Source organism: Asterias amurensis, chromosome 6 (genome assembly GCF_032118995.1).
Source record: "Asterias amurensis chromosome 6, ASM3211899v1".
NCBI lineage: Eukaryota > Metazoa > Echinodermata > Asteroidea > Forcipulatida > Asteriidae > Asterias > Asterias amurensis.
This window is the reverse complement of record NC_092653.1, coordinates 23,233,571-23,256,290: the sequence shown is the minus strand read 5'-3', so window position 1 is coordinate 23,256,290 and position 22,720 is coordinate 23,233,571. Positions and strand designations below refer to the sequence as shown.

The 22,720-nt window shown below is 39.4% G+C and overlaps 1 protein-coding gene across 6 annotated transcripts in view; it reads right to left on the bottom strand.

Annotated features, from left to right (window-relative positions):
* LOC139938302 (uncharacterized) overlaps positions 1–22,720 on the bottom strand; it is a 59,858-nt gene that overhangs the window by 4,490 nt on the left and 32,648 nt on the right. For all 6 annotated transcript variants that reach the window (XM_071933723.1, XM_071933725.1, XM_071933728.1 and 3 more), the window contains 20 exons: positions 22,093–22,196; positions 19,562–19,622; positions 16,929–17,033; positions 16,290–16,547; positions 16,037–16,094; positions 15,243–15,326; positions 14,336–14,403; positions 13,899–13,987; positions 13,138–13,303; positions 7,478–7,693; positions 6,336–6,539; positions 5,828–6,075; positions 4,910–5,033; positions 4,063–4,517; positions 3,558–3,678; positions 2,990–3,042; positions 2,243–2,360; positions 1,424–1,610; positions 1,194–1,246; positions 561–688 (listed from right to left, as the gene is read on the bottom strand). In XM_071933723.1, coding sequence (XP_071789824.1) covers positions 561–688; positions 1,194–1,246; positions 1,424–1,610; positions 2,243–2,360; positions 2,990–3,042; positions 3,558–3,678; positions 4,063–4,517; positions 4,910–5,033; positions 5,828–6,075; positions 6,336–6,539; positions 7,478–7,693; positions 13,138–13,303; positions 13,899–13,987; positions 14,336–14,403; positions 15,243–15,326; positions 16,037–16,094; positions 16,290–16,547; positions 16,929–17,033; positions 19,562–19,622; positions 22,093–22,196 — 2,900 coding nt within the window. The remainder of the gene's footprint in view (positions 1–560; positions 689–1,193; positions 1,247–1,423; positions 1,611–2,242; positions 2,361–2,989; positions 3,043–3,557; positions 3,679–4,062; positions 4,518–4,909; positions 5,034–5,827; positions 6,076–6,335; positions 6,540–7,477; positions 7,694–13,137; positions 13,304–13,898; positions 13,988–14,335; positions 14,404–15,242; positions 15,327–16,036; positions 16,095–16,289; positions 16,548–16,928; positions 17,034–19,561; positions 19,623–22,092; positions 22,197–22,720) is intronic.

The window sequence follows — 22,720 nt, the reverse complement described above, 5'->3', positions numbered from 1 at the left end:
TTACTCTGAAACTGGAAAAAAACACAAACCTGAGGTACGGTCTAAATAAATAGTACGTGCACAGTCGCAATCACAGGTATCAAAAGAATGAACAATAGATAATTATTGAGTAACTCTTTGCAAATTTGTGTTTGACTAGCCTGATTGACAAGTCATTTAACGTTTGTCTGCGTTCTGACTCTCTCCAAGATTCTCGCAAAACTGGAGATGTAGTGGCAAGACTGCTGCCCCCGCCCCCTGGCTAGACCTTTGCTCTTTCTTCTGACTAGCATTTGGGAAGCCCAGAGTCTTGCGAGAGAGCAGTGATCTTGCGAGAGCTAACAACTGAGTTTATTACGCTATCACAACATTACAACTTGTCTACAAGTCTAGTAATTGAACAAGAAAAGTACTTTTTATTCATCATTGACACAGCATTGACACAGCAAATTTTAATTGATTGATAAATAACATTGGAACTGCTATGATTATGGCTGTGCACATTAATCATATAACAATGGTTCATAGATATGATAGACTTGCACAGCCTATTGTCTTTTGAGGGTTACTACTGTACTTACTCCATATCATCAAGCGACATGTCGTTATGGGCTCCGTTCATTCCTCCTTCCTCCATGATCTCAACTCTTGCTCTTAGCTCATCGTTCTTCCGCTGGAGGTCGACAATCACCGAGTTCAGAAAAGTGACCTAGAGGAAAGTATGATTGGAAGGCTTGTTCACACCAGTTTTAAAATCTGTTTTAAGTATCCTGACTTGATCATCAAAGGTATGCAACTGCAGTTTTAAGAAACGAGGAAAAATTCCAGGCGCAAAAAGATTTGGAGGGTGTGTGTATAGGAGGGTATACTCTGTGTACACATAGGACAGAGTAGAGAGGTATATTTAAGAGGAGTACAAGAGGTATTCAATGATATAGAGGGAGGCAGAAGGGATACATCTGAATGAGGGGGGAGGAAGGGTTAAGGAAGAGGTATAGAAGGTGTACAGGTTTAAGAAGGCGTAACAGGTGGTTTTACGAGGGGGTACAAGTGGGTTAAGAAAGGGGTACAGAAGCGGTAAAAGTGGGTTTAGGAAGGGATACAGAAGAGGTATCTGTGGGTTTAGGAAGGGGTTCAGAAGCGGTAAAGGTGGGTTAAGGAAGGGGTTCAGAAGAGGTACACGTGGGTTAGGAAGGGGTTCAGAAAATACATACCTGTCCTTCTGCCATTTCTCTTTCCTCTTGAAGCTTGTCTAGTAATGGGTCACCTAAAAAAGGAAATGCAAATATGCTTCAGCCAAAATTTCAAGCAATTTTCACACAGAAATCCAAGCACTTTTCATTGCATTTGTTCTAGGATTCTGGCCCCAAAATTACAACAGGTTTGCTCACATGTACATTTGTTTAAACTTGAAAGCTTATAAAAAATCTGAGTCTTTACTTACCGTCTACATCAACGTCCACATCTCTGGAGATTTGTTGAGCAGCTTGGAGTGCTTGCTGCTCAGCTTGCTGAAGGGCAAAGCGTAGATCCTTAGTCTGATCCTCAAGGCTGATCTTCTCTTCTTCTAACCTCTCCACAGACGACTTGTAGCTCCCTAGTAGAGTCAATTCTCCCCTTAGACTTGATATCTGGTGAAAAGGTACATTTATGTACATTATTTACAACGAGAACAATATATATCAGGCATGCAACTGCAGCTTCACCAAAAAGAAGAAAAATTACAAAATTTCAATGATTTTGTATAGTATTTTATAGTATTTTGTATAGTATATTAAAAAAGAAGAAATCAGCTGATCCAAGGAAAAGTTGCATGCCTGATATATGTACATCATGTGTTAACCCAAACCATCCCAATCCCATCAGAATACAACAGCATGTTAAGTTTGATACTGTCCATACTTTAGCATCCTAAAGAGGAATAGTTTAGTCTGATTTACTATAAAAGATGAGAAAACAACATGAAAAATAATTACTTCTTATTTTTATTTCCGCAATCTTAAAATGCCTGATATGAGCCTGTAATGGTCAAGTGCACTGAACTAAAGTTGTGGTTGGTTGTGGGTTCCAATCCAGGTCATAACACTAAGGTCAACAGGTTTGTTATATGGTATGTTTACTACAAATTTGAGAATTGACTTATGCAATCACTCTTCCAAAAAACCAATGACGCAATTAATTGTAGCCTTTTAGATTTCAGCTGATATCCTTATTGTTTGACCATTTCTGCTAGTTGATTCTTGAGAGATTTCTAAAAGCTTACCTCCACACTCTGCTGCTGTATCTCCTTTTCCTTTTCAACGACTAATGAAGTGGTCACATCCAGTGTGTTCTGAACTGAATCCCGTTCGGCCTCGTAACCCGTAGTCTCTGCCTCCAGCCTGTGTTTCCCAAAAAAATAATAAATTGCAATGTAGACATATAGCAAATGTTTTCCTATTGTCTGGTAATATTTCTAAGAAGCCGAAGAGGTGCTATACCACTTGTTCAGAAAACAAGATATTTATTTATTTCACAAAATCTACTTACTGAAACTAAGATGTCAACTTACCAGTATTTAATATCACCAAGAAAACTTACAGGAAGTCAATTTTTTAGTTTCAGTAAAGCATCTTTGCAAGATAAATTATCAAAGTAAGTCAAAACATTTGGTTCTGCACAAGCTCACACGGAGATAATTGTCATGTACATGAACACAGTGTTCCTGAAAACCTTTCATTTACTATTACCTACATGTTAAATACACTGTATCTTCATCATGCTACATGTATGTTTGAAATCCTACTGCTAACAAGAATAAAATACTAATCTGCCTAAGAGCTATAAAAAATACATATTAGTCAACAACCTCAACTTTACCAGGAGCATAAAAGGATCATAAACTGTATTAAACAATTAAAAAGTCTTCATGATATCAGCTCCTGTTGCTCTGAGTGTGGTGCTAGTATAGTAAAACTGTAAGTGGTGATAAATTTGATTAAAGCAAATCTACAATGAGAATGGGACATACCTTTCTTTCAACTCCTGCAGTTCTTTACTTGCTTTGGCAAAATCGGCTTCCAACTGGAAAACAACAAAACACAGGCTCAATGATAGAGGCAGGGGACACTATTTGTAGCTACTCAAAATAGTGATTAGCATAAAACCTTACTTGGTAACGAGTAATGGGGAGATGGTGGTAGTATAAAACATTGTGAGAAAAGGCTCACTCTGAAGTAATGTAGTTTTCGAGAAAGAAGTTATTTTCCACGAATTTGATTTTGAGACTTCAGAATTAGATCTTGAGGTCTCGAAATCAACCATCTGAAAGCACAGCACACAAGAGTTTTTTTTTCTTGCATTATTATCTCGCAACTTTGACGACCAATATTGAGCTCAAATTTTCACAGGTTTGTTATTTTATGCATATTATGAGATACATGTACTCAAAGTCAGAAGACTGGCCTTTGACAATTACCCATAGTGTCCGGTGTCTATTAAGTCATGAAAAAAATGAATACATTTGGGGAAGAATAAAGAAAGATTTACTAAAGCAGGACTTGAACCTGCAACCTCCGGATTAACATTCGCTCAAGTACCTCTTGTTTGGCTTGGCTGGTCTTCATCAATTCTGCTACTGATTCTTTAAGTTTGGCTGCCTCAGCTTCTAGCTGGTCTGCTTTGTGTTGTCTGGCATCAGACTCACATCTTGCTTCAGCTCTAATAATGGGTGAATAAAAAAAAACAGCCAAACAGTTTAATAATAGAAATGTATAATGTGCCTTCAGACCAGGGGCCTTTCTCAAACCTCGGCTTGGATTTCGGCTCCAGTTTCCATCTGCTGATGTCCAAACCACCATGTGCCATACACGCTGCTCCAAAATAACAGCTTATTTTCTTCACCAGGCTGACTTTAAAAGTCTGAAATTTCTCATCCCTGACAAGTGTCATGAACAGGATTAGAACCCACACTCTCATGAGTTAGTCATCAAAATTGAATTCCATGCACCAGACCACTCAGCCACAACAGACCACAAACGCACAATAAAAACTATAAACAACTCATCGATAAATGAAATCAGAACAAAATTTGTAACAACTCACAGCTGCGCCTGCAAGGATCCCATATTGCTCTGACCCTCTTCTGTAGCCTGTTTAACCGTCTCCATCTGCTGCTTGTACACATCCACCTGTCGCCTTAAGCCTTCTACCTCTCCTTCCAAAGCCACCCTCTGCACCTCCGCTTCCTGCGCTTGCCTCTCCGCCTCCTGCGCTTGCCTCTCGGCAGAAGCCTTCAACTCAAGGATCGTATCCTTCTCCTTGGTGACGTTGCTCTTCTCTTCCGAGATGGCTTCCTTTTCTTTGAGGAGACTTTCTCGTTCCAAGACAGCCTGTTGGCTTTCCTGAAGAGCTGTTTCCTTCTCTTTCTTGATGATGTCTTGCTCTTGGAGCAGGACCTCCTTTTCTTGGAGGGCAGTTTGTTTCTCAAGGGAGAGGACTTCTTTTTCTTTTGTTAGCTTGTCAAGGGATATTCTCAGCACCTCTAACTCTTTGCTGGTCTGGTTTCACAAAAGACAAATAGTAGTCATAATAATCACAACTATACATGTGTTGTGTAATGCACTTGAAAGAACCTATTGCACTTAGTGTAAAGAGAAGGGGTTCACCTAAGTGTCTCTGGTCTGATCGGCGGCATATTGTACCACAGCACATTGTGAATCATTACATGGTGCTACAAAGCATATAACGTAACTGGTCTCTTCTTTAAAACGTGCCTTGTGGCAAAAAAATACTGAGAGCTTTGATACAGCCCTAGGTGTGATAAAGCGTTATACAAGAATGAAGTAATAATGTTATTTACTTTTATAGTGCCAAAAACTTGAGAATAACGTCTGAAAGTGCTCAGAAGAACTGATTTTGATTTTGACTGGACATGGTAGTTCGTTCATACCTGTTGTTTTAGGTCATTCCCTTGTGAATGAGAGTCGTCAAGTTGCTTCTGAAGTTGTGCTTTCTCAGACTCTAACCTGGCTTTCTCTGATGAAATTTCTTCTAGGCTCTGGTTTGCCGTCTCTCTGCAGAATGAAACATAACGAAACTGATGATTGTATACAAATTTAAGATTACAAACGATTTCATAAAATGCACCAGGATTTGTTCTCGTTCGCGAAATTAAAGAATGGTCTTTGGTCAAACTTTGGATTTTAGCCACGACCAATACTTTGCCATGGTACGGTGGAATCTTGGATTCACCTCCAACATAGTTATATGATGATCAACAATGATGATCTCTCATAGTCCTTGTTTGTCAAAGGTCTGGAATCAGGGACTACACTATAACCACTGGAACAAGGGATGTACAGGTATCGCTCATGAATTCCTGTTCCATTTGTTTCTTTTTTTCTGGGGGTAACAAAGCATATTACTGAGGATGCTATGCGATAGAATATCATGAACCAACATGAACGACCAAACCAAAAGACTTCATCTGGAGTCAAGTGTATTCTGCGTGCAGGGTTTTTCTCTTTGTGGGAAGTGTGTATCATTTGATATCTGAGATAAAAAATCATATCCCCTCAATAAATGTGATCCTGTGGCTGATGCTTCCCAGGTTGTATTGTAAACTTGGGTGTGATCCCTGGCTACACGTTACTTAACGGTTGTACATGTATAGCTTGTACATGTACATGACTGCCACAAAGATTTTTGACAAACAGGGACCGCCAACACGGGGCTAGGTAATAGCTCGGTTGGGCAGAGCGAGAGCACATTTCCAGAGGATGTTTGTTCAAATCCCACTCTAGTCAACTTTTCTTTGTTCAATCCCATATCAAAAATGTTTTCAAGACTTTCTTAAACCTCTACTCACAATTGACTCCTCATCTCTTTCAACCCCTCGTCACTCTCCTTGGTTGTCTCGGCATTTTGTTGCAGCTGCTCCTGATATTTCTTCTCACCGTCCTGTCTCACCATCTCGATCTCTGACACTTTACTCTCCAGCTTCATCTGGGATTCCTGGGCCTGAGCCAAGGCCTCCGTCCTCTCCCTCAGAGCCGTGTCTCGCTCCTGGGTGATCTTCTCTAGACTGGACCTGGCGTCTTGTAGAGCCAGTTGTTGCTGTGGTTCAATTACATTTTACAAATTAAGCCAGGTAAACAGAGTCTCGCTAAAAGCCAACAAATTAAAATATATTCCGCAGGTTATCAGCTACAGGGATGGGACCTGGCATCATGACACCAGTCATAATGAATTTAGTTAAAAACCTTAAAATCATCAGAACATAGAAAGATTGGTTGATTATAAAGGAGAGTTTGCAGCTCTGACTATAGAAAATGCTCAAGTTTTGCCAAAGCAGTTCTAAAACAGTAATCCCGTACCTCAGTAGCTGAAAATCCCTCTTTATCCATCTGTTCCTGTAGCTGCTTGTATTTCCCTGAGGTCTCATCGTGTCGTAGAGTCAGCTCAGCCTTGGCTAGAAGCAACTGCTGCTTCTCAGTTAACGTCTGATCCAGCTCCTCTCTTAGTTTGTCCTTCTCTTTGTTTGTCTGTGCTAGAGTGGACTCTGCCTGCGTCTTCTCTGTCTGTAACGGAGAAAGACAAAGCAGGACAGAATGTAAATGTCAAGTGAGAAGTCTTAAAAGCCCTATGCACACTACTCTATTCCCCGAGGAATAACGGACAGCCCTTTAACACTTGTAACGCTTTCCCCCTGATCTATCCCCGCATATGGGCAATACCCCGGGGAATATCCACCCCTGCTCTGGAGTAGAGGTAAGCAGTACCCTAATAGGGTGTTCTCAAAATTTGCTTCCAGAACCCTATGGAATAGGCACCTACATGTAGGCAGAGACGTGTGAAAGTACATTGTACACTGCAGTCCCTTTAAGATACCCCACTGTTTACATGTGATATGGGCCCAATTTCATAAAGCCTTTAAGCACAACAATTTGACTAGCATGAAATTTCTTCCTTGAAAAAAACAGGATTACCAACCAAATTGCCACATGATTTTCAGGATAAGCAAACAACAGCTGAATACCAGTATCAAGCAATATGCAACAAATGGAAATTTGGTTGGTAATCCTGTTTTTATCAAGGAAGAAATTTCATGCTTAGCAAATTTGTGTGCTTACAGGCTTTGTGAAATTGGGCCCTGGGTCAAAATTCATAGAGCTGCTTACGCAGAAGAAAATATTGCCTACCAATGTTCTGCTTTGCAGAAATGAGAAAGATACCAGTCACAAGCTGTACACATAACATATTAGTTTGGCCGGTAACCTTAGTAAGCATAATTTTGTTGTGCTTAGCTACCTTTTGTGCTTAATCAGCTCTGTAAAATTGGGCCCAGGCATGACAGAGTAATCAGGGTCCATCAGTTTAAGTTGCCATAATGGTGTTGAATTTTGTTAGTGTAAGGAATGATACCAATAAGTCGTTCTACCCTTAGTTTATATTGACGCATTATAAATGTTTTCTGATTAATTAATTGATTGTGTCTACATACACAAGGATAACTCACCGTTAACTTCTCCACCCTGTGCTCCAACTCCTTCAGCGAACGGTTCAGACTCTCCTCCTCCGACCTGAGCTTCTCCGTCACCTCCTTCTGTTTCTCCGCCTGACCTTTGACCTCAGAGAGAGCCTCGACATGGGTCGCGGTCAACGCCTCCACCTCCGCCTTGTGTGTCTCTAGGAGTTGGGTGACCTTGGCAGTCGAGGTCGCCAAGTTCGCTTGCTGGGTGGTGGTGAGGGCAAGAGAAAACAGATGAGGGAGAGTGGGCCAAGTGCAACTCAAAAACAAAATGATGAAGGAAAGATGAAGGAAAACACAGACAAGGGGAAGCAGGCAAGATGGAAAGAAGAGGAGGAGGTTTGGAAGTTGGAGATTGGGTTCCATAACATGTAGATTAATTAGTTTTGGGAATTTTATGATTTGGATGTGTTTATGATTTGGATTTGTATATGAATGAAGCAAATGACGGATAGTCATACTGGTAATTAAGTTCATGATTTTTGTTTATGATTGTCAACATCATACATGTAAATGGTATACTATTTATAAACATGGTCTGATTTGTAGCTTTCCTGATGAAGTAAATTTACACAAAGGCAAACACACTTGGTCCAAAACACTAAGAATAAATTTGAATTAGCTATTTGTAGGTTCAAGAAAGTTTTCATTTAGTGTATTGTAAAAAAACACAATAAATTTGGTAAGTTGTATTAGTAGCTTCAGAAACTTGAAAGAGGAAATTTGTCAAGTTTCTGAATGTGTTTGACAACGTTTACAAACAAACATTTCAATTAAACGATAGCTGGCAAGTCTGTCTCATTTTACTCGTGAAGGAAAGCTTCAGAGTGGAAATAAAGTGGAATGAGGAATAATAAGTGAGGAATGTGAACCTACTTGGCCATATTTTGGTCAACAAGTTTGAAAATGCATAAAACTTTTCTCAGATTGAATTATTTTTAAATTAATTTATCTAAAACCATCCTCATTAAAAGGAAGCTGTTTCCTAAAATGTTACACATTATCAACAGTTACACCGCTTCTTACCAAGTAATTTTTACAGGTATGGTTATTATTTTTTGGAATACATGTAGTTACTTAAGGTATACTCTCCTATTAAGACATTGTATAGGTTAGCACCTTTAATTGAAAAATAACAATAAAACAGCCTTTTTTGTGCACAACCACAGCAATTAACTCTTATACTAATTACTTCCACTGAATGGAAGAATATGTACATTAAAAATTGCACGTTAACTTCTGGTGTTTTGAATTAATTAGTTTTTAAAGCCAAGCAGTTATTGCTGTATATTTTTTTCAGGTTAGTTTGATTAACATAAGTCAAATAGCATATTTTGTACACAACGTAAGTCTTTGTCAAGAATTTTAAAAATTAAATTAAATTAACCACAAGGCAGCTTCTTAAGCAGTTCATTTTTTATATCCTTTGGATAGACCACAATAAAACAGACAATTAAGGTACATACTGAATTAAACATTGTTGGAGTGGAGGAATGTGTTGGCTAATAGGGCAGGATTACATGTTGTTACATACATGTACTAGGCACCTGTGTTCGGCTTGCCCAAGCAATGACTTGCCCAAGGCACCAGTTTTCTTTGAGCCCATGGCACAGACACCAATGTTCTGTAGGCATGTACAGTGTACTGGTGTTCTACACAGTGGGCATGTACTGGTGTTCTGTAGGTATGCACAAGTGTTCTGTCAGCCCAAGGGACAAGGCGGCCCTGAGCATGGCAGCAGTGCACTGGGTTCGAGCCCCTGCGTTCGGCTTGCCCAAGCAGTACATGTAGGTCAAGGCACCAGTATTCCATAAGCCCATGGGCCCATGGCACATACACCAATGTTCTGTAAGCATGTACTGGTGTTCTATACAGTAGGCATGAACTGGTGTTCTGTAGGCATGCACAAGTGTTCTGTCAGCCCAAGGGACAAGGTTGCCCCGAGCATGGCAGCAGTGCACTGGGTTCGGCACCTGTGTTCGGCTTGCCCAGTCAGTAGGTCAAGGCACTGGTATTCTGTGAGCCCAAGGCACAGACACCAATGTTCTGTAGGCAGAAACCAATGTTCTGTTGCCATGTACTAGTGTTATGTACATGTAGGCATATGTACCAGCGTACTGTATAGGCCCAACGAACAATCCCACCCAAGGCATCAGTATTCTGTAGGCCTAGGGCACAGACACTGAAAGAGTTCTGTACGCATACACAAGTGCTCTATAGGCTCATGGAACAAGGTGGCCCTAAGCATGGCATCAGTACACTGTAGGATCTAGGCAGATGTGTTCTGTAGGCTTAGAGAATAAGTAAACCAAAAAGGCACCAATCTTCCATAGCCCCTATTTTATAGTGCCTTTAAATGCTTAATTTTTGTCTGTACAGCAGTATGCAGTATGTTTTGTACTAGTCTGAAATTTACCCCAAAGTCCAGAGATACATGTACGTATGTAAGTTTGAATTTGAAACAAATTTTTCTTGTGCGAAGAAATGTCCAACCAGTGTTTTGACAAACTAGACAGAGCGAGGATGTCGTCGCTTCGCTTTCATGCACAAAACCAATGGGTGCAGCGCTAACCAGTTCAATTGGCCCCATTTTTTCATACATTGAAGGCACTGTGCCTTTTGTATAATCTGGTCCTCACTATACCATCCCCTGAACTATTTTAGCCCTATAATGGACAATCAAAAAACATATTGCACTAATACCGGCAGCGAGACTTCTGGCACATTAAAGTAACACTCCCAACTATAACAAACAAAATATATGAATTTAGAAAACTAAATTTCTTTTTAATAAACTATGATTTGACTTGGTCAATTCTACTACAAAGGTATTGCACTTTAATACGGAGGAATGCTAGCATGAAGTGGCATTGGTCCCAAGATGAAAAACAACTTAATACAAAAATAAAATGGCGGAAGGAAAGCGGTACAAAACTAAAAACAAATGAGGAGCAAAATTAAATATAAAAATAATATACAAGTTGGCAAGGAAAGGGGATAGGGAGGTTCACAGCGTCACCTAGGAAGAGAAAATGAAGGGTTTCGATTGTTTTATAGGCATCATTTTAAAATCTAGTTAACAATATTTGATTAACGATCTGCTGAATGCATTTATCACAGTAAAACTGATCTTAATTAATTGGGCACTTATTGCAAATAAATATTTGTATACATGTACATGCAAAGTATTTGACACAAGAAAAAAAGTAGCGATGAATAACAGAATATGTGTGTGTGATAGCTGGTGGAGGGGCAGAACTAGCATGCCTTGTTGTTGGAATTTTTTCCTTGGTTCCTGCATTCTTTGAGTTCAATTGAAGTTGATACTAAGTCAAGATTACAAAACAAGAAACACAAAGTATTTTTTGGTGGAGGGCAGCAGCCGATTTCACGAAACTTTACGCAGCTGCATAAGTCCACTTGCGCAACGTTTATGGAGCAACTTGCGCCTTAAGCGTTGCGCAAGTGGACTTACGCAGTTGCGTAAAGTTTCGTTAAATCGGCCCCAGGACTGACATGCCTTTGATCTTTAAATAGTTCCTTGCTATATTTTGACTGGATCGAAGATGATTCTAAATCAACATTAATGGGTCTGTATTCGTTTAATAATGACTCTGAAAATTAAAGGCCATATAAACTTACTTGGTAACGGCAGCTTTGGACAGTATAATGCATTTTGAGAAAATGTTTCACTTCAGAGTACTGAGAGTACTCTTAGAGGTGAAATGATGATGATCAAAACAATGGAAAAATCTAAGGTGTGTATGCGCTGTCAAAAGGATGTACCAATGCATAAAGACATTGGTTATGAACTCTAGGTCATTGCAAAAGGACAAATGTATTTTGATGCAACTTCCCAGGCTTCAAAATTTAGTGTAAGACAATGCTTCAGTTCTTAATCAGAAATATAAGAGGCTTTGAGTAACTATGCACATAAAAATAATGACAGATGAGCATTCTTCGAGGCCTTCCTTTTCAATCCCATGGATTAACGGAAACGATGTGGCTTACAGGCTAGTCCCCAGGGGAAATCTAAGATAAGTCATGTAATGAGTCAGTCATAAAGCCAAGTGAAACCCCTCTTAATCTATGAGTATTAGTGTTTCCTCATACAGAAGTGAGGTGTGTTGAAACGCTTGGACTCTACAATACAGGAGAGACAGAAGGTACTGTAATTCATGCCTTGAATCTCCCTTTTTGGGTTATTATGTAGTTCCAGAATGCAGACCTTTGTACTTTTGCCGCAAAACTATGTAATATGTATGTGTGTAAGAATGGACAAGCTGTCTGTGATGTTTATCATTGTATTTCGTTCAACTGGAGTTAAGTCCAAGTGTTCCCAGGATTTCCAGCATACAAGTACCGTGACAGATTACCAGCTGTGGCTTATGACCGTGGTTTTGCGATTTACGTTGAATGGAAATACATTTTTTTCCCACGCGAACAACAAACCAAGATGCCTATATTTCTGAGGAAATTTGGAGATGGGGTGGAGACCAGCAAGTGCATGAAACTATCTTTGTTAATAGATCATAGGAGTTCAGTACAGATATCTGAAAGTTTGAAGAGGGAAGTGTTCTCATGCCAGCATGTACAGGTTAGTGGGAGGCATCATGCTAGTAGGTGCAAGTTAGTGAGTAATTAAGCACTGATGATTGAACTATTTAAGGGTGGCAATTATAATTTCAAATCAACCCAAAAAATGGGAGGGTTTTGCAATGATGTTCTGAAAGATATGAACGTGTATGGGAACAAACAAACAAGTAACTACATGTATGTAATTAGACACCCAAGGTCTGTGATAAATAATTGAGCTGGTAAGCATAATTTTGTTGTGCCTTGCTTATAAGGCCCAGAAGTATTTAACAAAAAACCCAAAGTATTTCTTTCTTCTTAACTATTTGCTGAAGTTTTCCGAAAGTAATTTGAGTCAGCAAGCTTTAGTGTAAGTAGATTTCTAGTGCGTGTTTGGAAAAACTTGTTCGATTGTAGACTACTGGCTCAACAATAAAATTTCTGGACATGCCAGTAGTCTGGCGATGTTTTAACCACAGGTTCACAAGTCAAATGTCAACAGTGATGTTCTTACTCTTCAGGCACATAACACATGCATACAAGTTGAAGAGTCAAAATGCATCAAAATGTACAATGTACAGGGGGCCATGATATCATGATATCACAATTAAATTTGTTTTTGGTTCATCATTTTTCACAAATGTAGCTCACACTCCGATACTAATGTTGGGCTACAATTTAGGTGAACATTTTTAAAGTTCACTTAAGTTTTAAACGTGAAAATGAAGATAAGTAGTAAAAGATTGTATAGTTAAAACTTCTATGGTGGCCATTTTTTGCACTAAAACCATTTGCAAAAAGATTTGCCAATTTATTTGTGCGACTATTTTCTGCTCAGTAAGTGCCCATCAGATAAAAATAATTTAAATCTTAAAGTACATGTTTAAAGTAAAACCACTGTCCCCAAGTTGTGACATAATGACCTGGCACCCGTTTTGAACCTGCAAGGGCACTTTCAATTTTTTTTTGAGGGTATGGTTTGAAAGCGCCCTCCTGTGGTCAAAAATATGCAACATCTTTCAACATACAAGATTCATGAACAAAATGGCCCTGGGCAGCTAGTCATCGCTTACCAGAGTGCTTATCTCCAGCAGATATCTGTCCATTTCCTGCTGATGCCTCTCGGCGGCCATCTTGGAATCCTTCCCAGCCAATTCGCTGCTCTGGTTTAGCGTGTCCTTAAGCTTGGCTACCGATTGGTTGGCATCGGAGAGCTCCGCTAGTAACTCTTCCACACGTCTGGAAAGTGGTTTAAGGGGTTTGGATCAAACTCAAATTACATGCAAACAAAATTGAGGAAGGTGCTACAAGAGTCTTAAAAAAGACTTTTATCTTCAAGGAAACTCAATTACTCAATTCTGAGTGGTCAACCAAAAGCAACAAGAGGTGTGATATAAACCTACATAACAACCTGTGTATTGCGCAATTCTAACTCTGGGTATTGCGCCATTTAAAACCAAGTATACATAAAAGATATACAGCTGTTCCACCATCCCATTTGCTTTAATCGGCGCAACAAGTTTGCTTGAAGATAAATTCATTATCATAAACGCACTCCTGGAAAACAGAAAATTTTGTCTGGACCCAAGAGTATCAACGAGTTATCTTTAATTATCTCATTTTTTGTTTAGTTTATTTACGAGAAACTTGAATCCCAATAACATTTTAGACCTCTCCATTTAGACCTCTCCATTTGAGAAAAAGAAAACTATTGCCATGGCTTTATAGTGACTAGAGTCATCAGGCTGGTTCTCGAGCTCATTGTCATGATTGTGCAAGACTAATGCAGCAAACCAATGCAAGGCATATCAAGAAGATAGGATGCAAGTCTTACCTTTCCTTGGTTCTTAGCTGCTCATTGAGGTTTACCAGCTGCTCTGAGCTATCCCCAGAGCTCTTCATCATATGAGCTATGTCTCCCTCCTAAAACACACATAGTGAGGACCGGAAAAACAATGATAGATAACATTGTACATTGTAAGCTGATGAGAATGTAACGTTCCATAACTAAAAGGCTCCATTAAAGAAAGAGGCTTAAATAATGCATCCTTTTTGTCTGGCAACTCACGCCTGTTATCTCCATGTTATTCCTTTTCCAAACAGTGGACTTAATTCATAACTTGGATCATGCACAAACCAGTTGGGCTGCTGACTACCCCAGGCAGATTCACTGCTCATCCATTAAGTAGTTCAATGTAAACACACCAAAAACAAAATATATATATTTGTTTATCTAATACACAGAGAGCAAAAGAAAACAAGTTTCCTCACCAATTTTTGTTTATCTTGTACTAGTTGATTACATCTGTCCTCACTTGCTTTATATTTCCGTTCTAAATCTGTAATAAAGATAGGAACAAAAACTCATAAAGTAAATGTAACGTTTTCAACTCAAATTCATAATAGTAAACCCTATCGCCCCAATAACAACCAAGTTGACCAATGTCTGGTCATATGCGAGTGCCATATACATGTACTGTGACAAACCAATGCCCATACCCCTTCATCCCTTGTACAATGAAACATCACAATCTCACTTTCAAACGTATAAATTAATTGTATCATCCAGTCACCAGGTATTTTCTTTTCATATCCCGTATACTTATCGCCCTGGAACAGTTTTAAATGTTTCAATGTTTTTACTGCATGCAAGCTGTTGTTTCAATACTAAGATAAAGAACTGAGACGAGCAGCGATTGAAAGACACCAGGTGAGGGCGGCAACTCCAGGAGTGCGCCACCATTACAACCTGAGGACGAGGCGGCCACGGACGCAAGTTTATGCCAAATGATAATGAAGCTTTTAAATTATCCTTTTTGAGATATGGGCCCAATTTCATAAAGGCTGTAAGCACAACAATTTTCTTAGCATGAAACTTCTTCCTAAATAAAAACAGGATTATCAACCAAAATTCCAACTGTTGAATATTGCTTGTTACTGGTATTCAGCTATTGTTTGCCTATCCTGAAAATCACGAGGAATTTTGGTTGGTAATCCTGATTTCATCAAGGAAGAAATTTCATGCTAAGCAAACTTTTGTGCTTACAGCCTTTATGAAATTGGGCCCTGGTAATTGAATTGAGCTGCATTTGGGTCGCCGGTTCAAGTCACGCTCTAGCCGGTTTTCCTTTTTCAACCCCCAAATTGAAAGAATTTCTTCTTAGGATTTCTGACTCACCTGCACATGTATTCTTTAATTCCTGGACTGAGGACGCTAAATTGTTGTAGGAAGACTCTTGCTCGGACAGCTTCTTTTTTAAATCTACAAATCAAGAGAAACAAAATCACACATTAACTTCACATGAGAAGAAGTAACTATTTCTGGTACTTGTTGTGGATACAGCCATGTGGATATCTCTTTCAGAGTGTTGGCTCTGAGAAGATCTGTTGGTCATGTTGGTTTGTCATTGACATTTCAAAAAGTGTATTCTGCTGGTCTTTAATGTTTTGAAATCAGGTTTCCTTAAATTAATTTCATTTCATTTATTCTGGTTGTGAAGCAGAAGTACTCAGAACTTAATCAAGTTCAGATTTAGATGTGGGAGGAAAACCCCAGAGAATTATTCCTGAGGAAAACCCACACAGTCAGGTAAGGACTGAAACCCAATTCACACTGTGCCCAGACGGGATTTGAACCAGAATCAGAGAGGTGTAAAGTGAGGAAAGATACCACACCGCCAACCCTACCAAGTTGGCTAAGTGGTTTCTTACCCTGCCATTCACCTCTGTGGATATCAATTCAAATGCAACTTCAAACCAGGGCTTCAATGTACATTGTACGATGCTGAGTATGTCAGTTTTGCACCTTTTGAATTTTCCTGCCCAGTCTGTAGCTGAATATTTCTTTATTGTTTGCTCTTCATCCTGCTATTATTGCTGGTAATATTGTGCTTTTGGATGTGTAGTTCATAAAACAATTTGTTTATAATAAATGACAAATAATTAAAAAGCAGCTGATTCCCTAGACCTCACCCTCTACTGTACTTGCTGACTGTTGTTGTTTTAAGAGACGCTCTTGTATTTGTTCTTTCTGCAAATAAATAATATATAAAGCTTATTGTAAAAACATTTGAATTGAAGCAGTCTAGAGGCCAAAACAAATTCAAATTTTAATACATTATGATTAAAATGCTACTACATCTGTATTAACAAGTTTCAAATGTTTTCATAAAACATAATATATAAAATATGACCCAACTCCTTCATCTGTACTTCCTATTCTTACCATCTGAGCCAGCTCCTCCTCCTGCACCTTCTTATCTTTGTTCATGGATGCGATCCTCTCCTGCATTCCGGCAATCTCCAGGTCTCTCTGGGTCAGCATCCCCTCCCGTTGTTTCTGTACTAGCTTGTTGTACTCCTGCTGGGCAACCAGTTCCAGGGCACTCTGTTTCTCCTTCTGGAGGAAGTCAATTTGCTCCTGGTACGTTGCTGACTCCGCCTCTAGCTCCGCTATCTTGAAATCTTTCTCCTCAAAGTTAACCTAGAAAAACACAACAACGGTACATTTTAACCCATCGTATGAAAACATAACTTAAAATATTACTACCCCAGTTGATTGAGCCTTAAAGGACTGGGCAATTGTCAAAGACCAGTATTTTCTCTTTGTGTATCTAAACATAAGTGGAAAGGACTCAATTGGTCATCGAAGTTGCAAGAGAAATATGACAAAAAAAACACCCTTGTTGGACAAATTTGTGTGCCTTCAGATGCACATAAGAGGGAGCCGTTTCTCACAATGTTTTATGCTACCGAAGCTTTCCATTGCTCGTTGCCAAGTAAGTTTTCGCTTGAGTAATTACCAATAGCGTCCAGTGTCTAAGCAATTGGAGGTTTGACAGGAATATGATGTGGATTGACTGACCTGTAAGGTATCCACCTCCCCCTGTAGTTTGGACGCTCTCTGATTCTCCTCTACTAATCTCTCCTTCAAGGTTCGGACTCTCGCCGACTCCTCTTGCTGCTCCGCCTATAATCGGAAATAAAATTCAGTATTCTTTATTCACAACATGCCTTGAATTTACACAAACATATTAAACCCTCACTGTTTAAGTGTATGTTTAGTCTTTTGGGGTTGAACAAAGAAACATTAACAAGAGGAGAATTTGAACCAAAGACCTCTGGTTTCACATGCCGGGGCTCTACCAATTGAGCTATCTATCTAGCCCAATGTTGGTGGTCTCCCTATTTTGTCAACATCTTTGTTTGGGGTGCCAGTTAGAAGCCAAACAACCCTTAGCTGATGTGTAGCCAGGGATCACACCAAATTTTGTGATACAACCTGGGAAGCAGCAGTCAGGGGACCACTTTAAAACCTAAAAAAAGGAATGCGCCTTTCTTATTTCAAATATGAAGTTATAAACCACATTGGAAGCTGACTGGGTATGTTTCAGTTTTCCCAGGTTTAAACATCCAACACTGTTCGTAAAAGATTTCTTGAAAAGACCAACAAACATTGTAAGCACATTTATAAAAATTAAGGCAATTTAATGGTACTTTAAATGTTTTAATTTTTCTCCATTTGGTAACCAGTCGAATAGCCACTCGATAGAATACATTGTACAAAGCTTCATGACCTAACATTCACACTCTCTGATATTCTACAATACATAAAAAAAGGCCAGTGAGGTGAAACGTCCTCCATCATCCCCATTCAAAACCAGTTCCACTCATTATAGACACACATCTATATTATTTTTAACTTTTAAGATTGATCGACCCATTCCCTATGGCAAAGTAATTCCTTCTTCACCACAGCATAACAGATGGCCAATAGATAACATTACAAGTAGAAAGTCGTATGCAGTTTTTATTCCCCTAATCCCAGATGACTTTCTATGTGTTGTTTTGATATGTCAACTATTTCAGGAATATTGACTGGTATTTCAAATATCTTTCTAAATTCAATGGTGGCAATGTCAATATTTGTGACTGGCTTTGGCAACAACACAAAACTTTGACCCAATTTTCTAAAGTTATATTTTTGAATTAGTTTGCAGAAACACCATACATCTACTAGGTGTAGATTGCGTTTTTTGAGAATTTGTCTTGCTTTATATTCTACTACAGCAGAGTACATTTTTCAGAACTAAGAAGACTTCTCTGCTACTTCGGAGTAATTTTCAGAATTTGGGAGACTTTTCATTCTCATCTGAAAAGAACTGTCCTGCTTAATAACTGCTGCTACCTAGGCGAAAAGTAGGAAATCTGCCTGGACAACTTCTTTCACTTACATGTAGAGGATCAAGGGGTCTACTCATTATTCACTGCACAACTGCGGAGTGAGGTCTTAATTGGTATGAACATTCGACTAGCCTTCTGTAGAGACTTTTATTTATCATGAAAATTATCAGTATTGTCATCAGGGTTCACCATTTTTATAACAACAGTCGTAGCAGTAGCATTTGCCGACAATTCAAATATGGCCTAAGCATTGGAGTGGAAGAGAGTCATCTGTTTTTGCATCTCATCTAATAAACCACAGACTATTCCAGGCATAATTCCCAAAGCTCTCATTATCAGATTACAATTTGCATTCAATCATTTAGTGTACTTTAATGGACCACTTGCATGTCAAACTGCATGTAAATGGTGTATACCAGGGCCCAGTTATATGGCTCTGCGTGAACTTCTGTGCTTATGCCGAACGTATTTTACGGGTTAGCAGGGAATTTTGGCTTGTGCGCATGCGTACTCCATGTTGCTAAATATATGGTGCACTCATACCAGATTGTGCATCACCTTTCATGTAGTTGGTGAGGTACTTTATCACCAAAATGCATACAACTGTGAGGATGTTGGTTGGTCAAGATATCTGCTATTGATTGTAAGAATGTGGGGTTAAGGGTTCGAATCCCACCAGAGTAGAATGTGGACTTTTTTACCACATGCCTCAGTTAGCAAGGGGTATACAGTGCTTAACACACATCGTTGTCAGGGTAAAACCGAGATAACATTCTTTACCACAAACACATACACCTTGCGCCAAAACCAGGCCCCAATTTCATAGAGCTGCTTGACGGCCATTTTAGTGCTTACTGTATGAGTTTCATTTCAAGACTGCATAAACGTAAGCACATGAAAAGGCATGCTAACCACTGACATAAATACCTATAGACCGACAGCAGGGGGCGCTAGAGTAAAATTTTGGATTTTCTCAAACCATGGGCGGAAGTTAACGCCTGTGATGCGTACCCTCCGATGCTTACTGCACGAAAATGAATGACGTCACAATGAAAATTCATGGTGAAGGTCGACTAACCTATGAAATACACTAACACAATTTTTCTGCTACGATAAGCACAAAAATTTGCTTACCGATAGGCAGCACTATGAAATTGGGCCCAGGGGCACTAGAGACCACGTCTCTCGTTGCCTCCACGTAATGCATGGCCTCCAAAACCACAGTGCATACATTGTAATACTAAATAGTCAGACAGTAGGAAGGGATACTTGATTGACCAATTACAATGTAATACAAGATATTTTTGATCTCACCTTGAGGTCTGTGGAGTTGATGTTTGCCTCTTCTAACCGAAACTGAAGGTCTTCCAACTTCCTAAATCACATGAAAAAAACATCAAACGATAAACTACATGTATGACTCTAGCAATGTGTTAACATGGTTGAATACGAATACACTGTATGGCCGTTTACCTAACAAAGGTTTCAACTTTCGCTTTAGTTTACATTAAGTTTTTAGGGCTTCAAACAAAGTTCTACCTTAATTGTTTCAACGATCACACGCATGCATATTGGCGTGATATCCCAACATAGGACTTTACCGAGTATCAGCGTAAAAACTTTGTGGAAGTAATGTATGTAGAAATTCTCCTGAGCAGATTTAACCACAGTATGTCTCCAATGAAACTAAAAACACGTCTCGTCCTATGTTGTGAGTGGAGAACAATGCACTGACTGAAATTGTTCTTGGCCGAACATTTGTATTTGTATGAAAAAAATTGTATCCTGTGGTCATGATTAAAAATACAGAGTGCTAATATCAAAACAAGTTGCTAATCTGAATAGACACTAAGTGTTTTAAGTACTTTTGTTTATTACGTTTGTGCACTTATTGTATTTCCTGTTACACTTCCATCCGAGTTCAGCCCCATTTTATGGCACTGCTTGCCACTGAATTGATCAACTACAGCATCCCACAGGGTTCCGTCCACAGGCCTCATGTGTTAATTCAAGGGTTATAAAAGCATCCTGCTTTTGCATCCCTAAATTGGCATTCAGTTACTTTCAAAACAGTTCTGGAATTACACAGGAACCAAGGAGCCCATGGCCTCTGCTGCCCCTGATCTTGGCATTGGTGCCCCTTCATAGATTACCATAGATGGAAGTGACGTGTGAATTTCTTTTTGGCCTTGCCCTCTCACAAATGAAATTCCAGGCCTGCCAAAGCACACAATTGTATAAGTAAACTGATTGTACAACTTCGCATGGCCTTGAAAGTGAAAATGATTGTTTAAATTGAAGTCTTTCCTGGTGCTCCCACTGATCTTGTGTCTGGTACTGGCAGATCAGTCAAGTGCACTGGACTCTAGCTTTGGTGTTTGTGATCAGCACAGTGTGGGTTTGAGTCCCAGTCTTGACAGTTGTGTCCTCAAGCAAGAAACTTAACCATAACAGGCCTGGCATTTCATCTTTCAGAAGGCAGGGCGATAATCATTTAGAAAAGGGCATCTTGATTAGACAATCTTAAAGACAGTGGACACGATTGGTAATTGTCAAAGACCAGTCTTCTCACTTGCTGTATCTCAAAATATGCATAAAATAACAAACCTGTGAAAATTTGAGCTCAATCGGTCGTCGAAGTTGCGAGATAATAATGAAAGAAAAAACACCCTTGTCACACAAAGTGGTGTGCGTTCAGGTGATTGATTTTGAGACCTCAAATTCTAAATCTGAGGTCTCCAAATCAAATTTGTGGAAAATCACTTCTTTCTCGACAACTACTCCACTTCAGAGGGAGCTGTTTCTCACAATGTTTTATACTACCAACCTCTCCCCAATATTTGTTACCAAGTAAGGTTTTATGCTACTAAACATGTTGAGTAATTACCAATAGTGTCCACTGCCTTTAAAGTCAATTGGAAACTTCTGAAGGGGCACCAAGTCCAAGACCAGGGGCAACGAAGGCCATGGCCTGCGTGGGATCTGTGTAATTCAAGGCCTGCATTACATACATGTATATTGCAACCTTCAGATGGGACATCGAACCATAAGTCTCTGCAGTATGAGGTCTCACATTAGCATTGAAACAAATATAATGACAAAACGGAAGTCACTGAAGGGTTCAGACTTTATTTGGGTGCCGTCAGCCAGATGTCACAGTTGAAGTGGGACCCACATCCTGAACCATCATGAACAGGATGTTCCAAAAACAGAGCCACCATTCAACTGCTATTTATATGAGTGAAACACACATCGAGGGGATTTTTGGGGAAGGATGAATGCTTAAGCACCCACAGGGTTCGAATTTGGAGTGAAAATTCACAAAACCGCAGAAATTGTAGCTCAAAATCTTTACAGGACCGGGATTTTAATTACAAGACCAGCAGCCGATTTCACAAAACGCTAGGATTAATCAAAGCCCGTCCTAACTTAGGATGGGTTCAATGCGTCCCGACATCTATGGATACCAAACGTTAACTTGCCTACATGTTTTAGTCCTACATGTAAGATTAATCCCAAGTTAGGAAGCGTTTGGTAAAATCAACGACAGATTAAATATGAAAAGAGACAAGAATAGTATTTTAAGAATCATTTCACCTTGAAGTAATGTGGTTAAAATGGAAGAAGATATAAGTTTTTGTCTTCCAAGATTGTGTATTCCAATTAAGGAATCCTGTGTAGACATACATGTTAACCCCTCTGGATTTTGGGCGAAATTTTAAAAATGTTACGACCTTTTGAAACGAAAGTTTCACAGGCTAGTTTTATTGCTTAACATGTACTTATCAATCCAACAGATTCAAAACCAGTAAGTATGTATATGAGACTTCAGACTCTGAACTAACCTCCTCTCTTCCTCAAGTTGCTGTAGTAGCTCCACTTTCTCTCTGTCAGCTGATTCCACCAATGACTTCAAGGAATCAAGGTTCTCCTCGCTATCCTTCATGTACTGTGCACAAACAATTTAACCAGAGCGACATCAAAATCACATCAATTGAACAAACTTTTCCAGGGGTACTACTTTGCCCTTCAATGTTTTACATTTTATTGTGCACTATGGTCTGATGGCTGACCTTATCAGTACATGGTAACTCTTACAGACTTTTTCAGGCAATTTTTAATAAGATTCTGGCAGGTCTGCAGCCATCTACAATCCCTGCCATATACCGTGCCCCCCCCAATCCATTTGCTTTTTTTCATGTTATTACACTGTCTGCACTCCAGCAAGGGTTAACAACACCAAGCAGGGAAGCGGGGAAACAGGGAAGGGTAGGTTTATTGCCACTTTGCCAATGGTGGCCCAAGCATTTGAGCCGGAATTGTATCTACTCAAATCAAGTCTCTTGTTTCTGTTTGGGGCAAGGCTTTTTCAATTTCATTGTACATGTACTATGTGGGAATTTCTGAAGGGATACTAAGGCATAGACTAGGGCAATGGAGGTCAATACCAGGGCAAATGGAGGTCAATACTAG